Genomic DNA, 9,226 nt, shown 5'->3' on the forward strand with positions numbered 1-9,226 from the left:
GCAACAAGGGATTATTAAACATAATTTTTGTGATTCAAAAAAAGGCAGTTAGATACCTATGTTCCGCTGGGTTAAGAGATTCTTGTAAACCTCTCTTTATATCTCAAAAAATCCTAACTCTTTTTTCTCTTTTTATCTTAGAAACAGCTACTCTTATTCATAAATGTCCTAAACATCCCTCTAATACTGGTCATATGACTCGCCAGGTTAACGATTTTCCCTTACCAATCCCTACATCCTCCCTCACCAAGAACTCGCTTATATACCTTAGCAAAAAAATTTACAACCATGTTCCTCTATGTATTAGACAAATTTTAGAAGTTAAGAAATTCAAAAAGGAATTAAAATCACTTTTATTGTCCAGGGCATATTATAGCCTTGACGATTTTTTTAATGATACCTTTTAACCTGTGCTCTGACATCATTTTAGTGTTCTAGTTTTGTTTCCTATTAAATAATTTAATTTACTTCCTCTAAATTCTGTTTTATTGACAGCTTTCCTTATTTTTTAATGAAATTTATCAAAAAGATGCTTTTTTTTTCAATCTGTTTTGTTATGATTAATTTTGGTAATGTGTGTAAATTTTATGGTAAAGTATTTTAGATGTTATGTTTATTTGAAATTTGAAATTTAAAGTGAATTTGGAATTTTTTTAGTGTTTAGGATGCTTGTACACAAGATTTTGTTGTCTTACGTAATATAGCACATTTTTTTTCTTTCTTTCTTTCTTTTTGCATTTCGTTTATTATTTAGGTATGATTAAAAAGTAAAAATTTTTTTTAAACAAAGCTAAGTAAATAAATTGGTGAATGAGCTGGGAGATAGATATGCCCGGCGCATTCTCCATTTTTCAATAGTTAGGTTCAATCTTTTTTGCCTTGTAATGTGTAAATGAATAAATATTCATAAGAAAACGACATTTTAAAGAACTGTCGTAGCTCCCCTCGTATTTATCTTTTTAAAAAAAGCTAAGTAAATAAATTGGTGAATGCCCTGTGAGGTAGAAATGCCCGCCGCATTCACCAGTTTTTTTTTAGTTATTTTTTATCTTTTTTTGACTTTTAACTGATATAAAAGAAAAGATAACACAACTTTTTTAATTTTCTGTGCATCAACGTATAGAATGGGTCGAACGACAAATAATAAATCATAAAATTAAAATGTTATTTTAAAAGTGAGATTGTAACATGAACTGAATGTTTTCTGGTGTCTGACTGCACTGCATCACACACAATATAAATTAATTCTTTGTCATTATACCAAAATGTATAGTTTCCTAATAATTATTACAAAACACAATCACACATAAACAAAGAAGAAGACAAGATCAAATAATCGTTAAAAATTAGACGCTGTGCCCTGAAATCGACAAATTAGTATGTTATGCACATACATAGGGTCATGCTAAATCGTATACTAATTTCTCAAAAATGTAGGTAACAACCTATTTTAAAATGAAATATGTACAATTTTAATGAAAGGCTAGGGAGGCATTTTTGATCTCATAAAAAAATATAAAATGCTTAGATTTAGATATTATTGCGTAAAGAAAAATTGTTATTGAGAATACCGTCTATTTCGGACAATTTTTCAAAAAAGAAAAGTAAATATTATGTCTGCCAACTTAGCAGAATATCGGGGATTCTAGGCATATACCGATGAGGCGTACACCCAACGGGCTTTATACCTATGGGCTTTTTCACGTCATGAAAGAAAATAATCAACGTATGTTTTACATGTCGAATCTCGGATACTCCGCAGACATTTTTACGGCGTTAATGGCATCATGTCAGTTAATAATTTTGATCTAAGGTATATACGCGGCTTTAATATGTCACATGACGGCGTTCAATGTATTGTCAAACTCTCAAGGAAATAACATTTTGGCAGCCACTGATTTTTCAATTCAATTCATATTACGTGGTGACCTTTGAACCCGCACGATAAAAGCGAAGGCGACTATATTTAAAAATGATTTTCGGGCAATGCCCAAGGTTTAGGAAGGGATAACGCGTCTCGTGTTTACAAATATGCCCCCGGGACGCTACTGGACCTTATAATTTTAATCTAATTAAGGCTAAATTAGCCGCTTAATACAACAAGTTATACTGCCATATTTCAAAGGAATCGAGTAAACATTTTTTTTTCATATTAATACAAAAATATTATTAAAAAAAAAAATTATCACCCTGTATCTTGAAAACTGTGCATTTCCGGACCCATGCTTATAAAAACTTTTTCTCGTATTTTTTTACAAGGAATCATCCATTGAAATATCTCCGTCTATTTTTCAAACACCTTGTATAGGTACCTGACCACATCTTATATTTATTTATTTTAATGTTAATTTTCTGGTTAAATACCTGGAGCAAAACCTAGAAAAGATCAATGAAAAACTTGATTTTAAAACGTCCGTGGGTCACATTTTCTCGATTTATTAATCAATACTCGATTTTCCTTTATTATAGATTCAAACCTCAATCAAACTAACGATACCGTATGCGTGTACACTCCTTATGAGCAACGTCTGGAGACCTACCTCATACCCATTTTATTTTTTATTATTTTCATAGTGGGGGTAATTGGAAATGGAGTGCTCGTAGTAATATTCATAAGACATCCTACAATGAGATCAATTCCAAACACGTAAGTAATTAAAAAGCAATCATTTATAATGTGACCAAATTTTTAATGTGATTTTAGCTACATATTCTCATTAGCTTTAGCTGATTTACTAATTCTCATCACTTGCGTGCCGTTCACCTCCATAGTTTATACAACGGAAACGTACCCCTGGGGTGAAGCAGTTTGTAAAATATCAGAATGCGTCAAAGATATAACTGTTGGGGTGTCTGTATTTACACTTACAGCTTTATCTGTCGAGCGATACTGTGCCATTGCGAATCCTTTAAGGAAATTACACGTGAGCCTTTAAGCAGTAATAAATAGTTTCTGCGATTATTGTCTTTTTGTGGTTTTTAGACCAAATCTATTGCTAAATTTACTGTTACTCTAATATGGATCGTTGCAACCGCTTTTGCTTTGCCAAATCTGGTTTTTAGTGGGATTAGGACTAGGCCCAAATATGACTCTATTGGAAGGTAATAATTAAAAAGTAGAACCTTTCTAAAGGTTAAAATATATGTTTTTTAGAGACAATGATACACTTCAGATTTGCTATCCTTTCCCAGAGATTGAGAACTACGAGCAGTATAGCATAGTGATAAAATTTTTTATTTACTACGTCATACCGTTATTTATCTTAGGATATTTTTACATTTTAATGGCCATTCATCTACATACGAGCACCAAAAGGATGCCAGGCGATGTTCAACATACCCAAGGTATATCTCAAGTCAGATCAAGGAAGCACCTCGCTAGAATGGTACTCGTTTTTGTTTTCTGTAAGTTATTTATTCCATGTCTACATTTTAATGACTCACATATTTTTAGTGTTTTTTATTTGCTTTCTGCCTCAGCAGATATTTTTGCTCTGGTTCTTCTTAAATCCAAAGTCAGAAGAAGAGTATAACGAATGGTGGCACGCCCTTAAAATGATTGGATTTTGCTTGAGGTACGTATAAAAATAAAATAATTGTTATACCTTAACGTAAAATCGCAAAATTGTCCAGTGAGTTTTAAAATAAAATAGTCTAAAGCCGCGTATCCACCTGACAAACGAAACGTTTAGAAACATTTGCAATCGTTTACAAACACGATGTTTATCCGGTGGATACGTCGGTCACTCACATTTGCAAACGTTTGCAGGCGTTTGTCACTGTTCCGCCAAAAGTCGGTAACTTCAAGGATTTGACTTGTTTGTGGATTTCTGCCTGATTTCAGTGAAGACGCGGTATTTTACGTTTGTAGATAAATATATATAACCGATTAGTGTTTGTTTACTTGTATTTAGTGTTTATAAAAGTTGTGGTTGAAGTGATTGATCAATAACTCGAACAATAATCATTATTTTTTTATTTAATTTGTTTATTTACGATGAATATTACTACGGAATGGGACCACGAGCGGTGTATTTACTTAATAAATTTATATAGACTAAAACAGGAACTATGGAATGCCAGACATGGTTTTTATTATAATAAAATTAAGAAACATGACGCCTGGGCCGATATAGCCAAAAATATGAATGCAACCATCGATATTATAAAGGCTAAAATAGGCTCGTTGACAACTTCATTTAGAAGAGAAAGAAACAAAGAAAGTCAAAGTTTGGGAACAGGAAAAGGTTTGTATATTTAGTGAACCTGTTTTTCTTGTTTAATATTTTTTGACATCAAAGTTGGAGGAGCTTCCAGCATTATCGCTTTAGAGTGCAGTTTTTTGTGTTTTTAACCGTTAGCCTGAATCCACATGGGTACGTGATCATGGATCCGTTGCGATCACGTGACTGATATCAACCAATGGCAATTAACCATAATAAACCCTATTGGTCGAGAGCAGTCACGTGGTTGCAACCCATGTGGATCCAGGCTTACTATTAATAAAGATGGCCAACAATAAAACTGAAAATTTGCAGGGCGGGAGGAGGTACACACAAGCCACTGGTTTACCTATGAGGCATTTGGATTCCTTATGGATAAGAATAAATGCAGGAAATCTGTCAGCAGTACAAAAAAGATGACTCATTCCCAAATAGAAGATTAAGAAGTGAGAAATATTTTTTATTTTACTTTAATTTTACAAGCGAAAACTCATTTTTTGAAAAAAACACTAACACTGTACGTTTAGCTAAGCATGTTCATTTTGCCATGGAATAGCTCCATTGCTGGAAAAATATGCTGCAAATTCTTCACGAATTTCCTGAGGAATTTTTGAAGACTTTCGAGGATTTTTTTTAATATTAGTCAGGGACAACATTTCAGTATCATCTCTCCAAGCACCAGGACTAACTTTCCCTTCTACTTCACTATCCAGGGCTCCTTGTGGACAATAAATATTTGCTGAAGAGTTACTTTTGCGTAAGAACTTGTGCAAATATATACAAGTCATCACAACTAATTCTGCTTTATGTGGCTCTAGAAGCATTGGTTTTCTTAAAACTCTAAAGACAGATGCTAGGATACCAAAAGCATTTTCCAGTACTCGGTGTGCTCGACTCAACCTGTAATTGAAAATTCTTTGTATTGAACCTTTTTCACAAATTCCTGAATAAGGTTTCATTAAATTATCAGCCAGGGCAAACGCTTCGTCTCCTAAAATTACGTAGGGAATAGCTTTCTCGCGACCAGGCAACGATTTTGGTAATGACAAATTTAAAGCATTATTTTGAAGACGTTCATACAACTCTGTGTTTTTAAAAACTCCTCTGTCTGAGATTCTTCTTTGAAGACCAACATCAACAAATAGAAAACTATAATTAGCATCAACTAGGGCAAAGAGAACGATGCTGAAAAACGACTTATAATTAAAAAAGTCACTTCTGGTTTTTTTAGGGCACTGTAAAACTACATGCTTCCCATCAATCGAGCCAATGCATTGTGGAAAATTCTATAACGTTTCAAATTCTTCACATGTCTGCAACCATTCTGCTTCGGTTTCTGGCATCGGCAAAGAAAGAATTATTTCTTATTTGTATGCGTTTGTTTGCGTCAATTTAAAATACGTGTTTCACCTCAACGTTAATTTAGAATATGCATATTTTAATAATTTTTGTTATTAAACATTTTTCATTTTTGCATTTTTTTTTCAGGTTATTGCTGATAATGAAGTAGTTGCCGAAGAAGTATATAATGAAAAGAGTGAACCAATTGGTGGAGGAACAGAACCAGAACTTTATCCAAAAAGAGCCTTAGAACAGGAACCATTACCATCTATTTCTGCAACGTCTACAAATGAATTACTAAATTCACAATTGCAAAAAGCAAAACGAGCGAAACGGAATAAGGAAAATTCAAACGTCCCAAACGAGGATCCTTGTATTTCTGCAGTAGTCGATATTATGCGGTCAGCTCAAGACCGGGATTCTTGTGATATTTATGTGGAGCATATCGCATCAAAGCTACGTACTTACAGTCAAAGAACACAGGTCATGGTACAACAGGTGTTTAGTAATATCCTCTTTAATGCTGATATGGGACGTTACGACGATGTGGTGCCTAAGAACACCTCTGGTCATCTGTCATCTTCTGAAAGCGTTACTTCTGCTAGCACAGGCACTACCCCTGCTCCTTCACCTGCTGGTTCAAGCTCTCATTATTCCAATCATGCTTCACAGTTCCGTATCCATGAAAATACAAGTGCCGACGCATCTTTCGTTGGCTCTCAGCAACCACAACAAAACTTAACTACACTCACTAATGTTCTGCCAACCTCACAAATTCCTCTAAAGCTCCGTATCCATAAAAATGCTAACACTAGCGCATCGTTCGCCTGCTATCAGCAACCCTCGCAGCAACCACAACGAAACTTAACTTTACTCACTAATGTTCTGCCAACTTCAGGAATCCTTCAACAGCTCGAAGCCCATCAAAATGCAAGTAGCAACGCAACATATACCACCAGTTGTCAGCAGTCACAAGAAAATGACCATTGGGAAACAAACTTTCCAGATAAAAATCCTGACCTAGAATCTGCATCCATGAATGCAGGAAACTATTTAGCAAACTTCAATCCATCTCAATCACAGACAAATACTAATTACTCATAAAAATAAAATACCATTTATATTATCGCATAGATAGGTAGGATCTATACGCTGAGTAAAACCGCACTGGACTTATGTCAAAAATGTCATTTCAATGAAATAAAACGTTGGCCGGGTTCATCAGAAAAAAGCGTTCACTGAGCGCTCGAAACTTTTTACCTGGTATCTAAGGTATAAGCATTTTGATTGGATGTTGCTAGGTTAAGTTTCGAGCGCTTTATTCTGATGAACCCAGCCATTGATTTTTGACATACGTCAAGTGCGGTTGTACACAGCGTACAGACCATACCTACTCATGTTTAGCTAAGTAACTAGTTTTCTCAATAAAGGTCAAATTTATTATATGGTTATTTACTTACCCTTACATAGCTTGCTAATGCTTTCATGATGGCGGCACATACTTCTAGAAATGAGCTGCTTCGAAACTCTGAAGAGGTACATAAGACTGGCATAGGAATCTCCTGTCGCTAGAAAGCAAAGTGTGATGGCCAGTCTAATTTCGGTAGAGACGCACTCTCGATAGTTCGTATCAATTTTAGATATTTCTGGAGAAATTCTTGAGAGCAGAAAATCAAAATCTCTTGGCGAAACTCGAGTAAAATTTTTGAATAAGTTACTCCTGTTAGTTTTGATATCAGAAATCAACTGCATAGAAACTCTAGTTTTTAAAAAATGAGACACCCAAAATCTATGTTTCCTTCTTTTTTTCTTCTTTTCTTTTTCTATTAGTGCACAAAATACTAATGCAGCACAGGCGGCAAGTTTATTTCTACCTAACGAGGCGTTGCTACAATTTTTCTATTCTCGGTTTTCCTCAAAATAAAAAAAGACCTGGATACGCGACAAACGCTCTCAAAACAGCTTTGTGAACAATTTCAAACAATATGTGCTGATCGGTGGGTACTTCGTTTTGCAAGCATTTATCAATATTCGCAAACGTTTACAAATGTTGCTACAAATATTAATGCCAGTGAATACGCGGCTTAAAAGGCAGCATTTATCTATTTCTAATTGCTTTCTGAGATGATTGTTCTATGCTGTTAGAGTAGTTCAGACAGATCAAGTAATCATTAGGCTCCACTCTCTCCAAAGGTGAATTAAAGCACCCAATGCACAAAAATATTCAACACAATGATTTAGGGCTGCTAAAAACATTTTTTACGACTATTACGAAATAGGTACATTCAGTTTTTGGTAAAGTGCGGGAAAGTTCTCTTCGGGATATATAGATAGCTCATTACAAAACCGCCTAAATAATGTACAAATTAATGAAAATGAGGAACCAGCCTCCAAAAAATCCAAATTTTAGCAAAAAAAAACTGCAAGAACTACAAGTAGAACAAGGAAGCTCCTTGTGCAAGTGCTAACTTTCAACAGCAAAACATATTTGCCTCATTAACGACTAAAAACATATCGGATTCCCCTAAAAATACTACAATTCAAAATTGTACTGGAATTACAATAAATATATACAAACAAAAACCATGAAAAATAAAAGCAAACATATTATTTGTAATCTTTGTTGTTTTTTAATAGTTTTTGTTTGTTCAAGAATAAGAAATAAACATTTGATATAAAAAAAAATAGTTTTTTGTTATCGAGTAATATAAATTAAATTTACATTTTTAATTTTTTTTGGTCTCTACTTGCTTTTACAAACTCTTTTTAATAATAATATATAATAATATACAATAGTGGTACTTTTTTTAAAAAGGTAAAAATAGAAGTATTTGATTCTGATGTAATTGACTATAGTGACCCTAAGAAAAAAAGTTAATGATGAACTCTAAAAGACAAAACGTCGTATCATCAATTTTAAATTACCATCATGAAGGGCGAAAAAAGTGGCTATGAAAAAGTTTATTTTTACTTTATTCTACGACTTTACATGACAAGAAATTATTTAAAAGATTTTATGATTTATTCGGATATCTCCGAAAATACTTGTAAGTTTTAAATTTTTACATTTTTAAAAATATTAAATTACGCTATTTTACGCTAATTTTACTGACCGTTTATCTTGAATTTTTTACACTTAAATTTGGGACACCCTATTGTTCTATGTGATGTGCGAAATACAATTGTACACTCGTAGAGCCAACTCATAAATATACTATTTTACACTGTAATTATTTCCTAGACATTATTTCGATTTAGAAGTTGCGCCAACATTCACATCACCTAGCGGCGTTATATTGGTTAAACCACTATTCCAGACCATCCGCCAACTTTCTACGTGTATCTCGAGATGTCGCGGGTGTTAAAATCTTGACAATATGCCGTTAATAGTGACTTACTTCTAGTGCCCAACACTTATTATTATTTAATTGTAGTATTCTATGAAACAACAGAACTAAAACTGGCTTTACAGTACAATTTTTGTCTATTTTAGTTTTCTTAATTCCTGCGTAAATCCAGTGGCTTTATACTGCATAAGCGGAGTGTTCCGGGCCTATTTTAACCGATATTTATTCTGCAAGGGTCCCACGTGGTCACCGCAGGAAAATTCATTTGCAACCATTAGCTTTTCCGCTAGTTCAACAATGAGGAAACGGATTTAG

The 9,226-nt window shown here is 33.8% G+C and overlaps 1 protein-coding gene across 1 annotated transcript; it reads left to right on the plus strand.

Moving 5' to 3' along the window:
- Positions 1-2,389: 2,389 nt before the first annotated feature.
- On the plus strand, positions 2,390-9,226 carry LOC126745306 (neuropeptide CCHamide-2 receptor-like). Its single transcript, XM_050453077.1, has 7 exons — positions 2,390-2,411; positions 2,470-2,647; positions 2,705-2,924; positions 2,984-3,102; positions 3,155-3,405; positions 3,455-3,575; positions 9,058-9,226. The coding sequence occupies exons 1-7, from the start codon at positions 2,390-2,392 to the stop codon at positions 9,224-9,226; spliced, it is 1,080 nt and encodes a 359-aa protein (XP_050309034.1).

This window comes from Anthonomus grandis, chromosome 15, assembly GCF_022605725.1.
Source record: "Anthonomus grandis grandis chromosome 15, icAntGran1.3, whole genome shotgun sequence".
In the NCBI taxonomy this organism is placed as follows: Eukaryota; Metazoa; Arthropoda; class Insecta; order Coleoptera; family Curculionidae; genus Anthonomus; species Anthonomus grandis.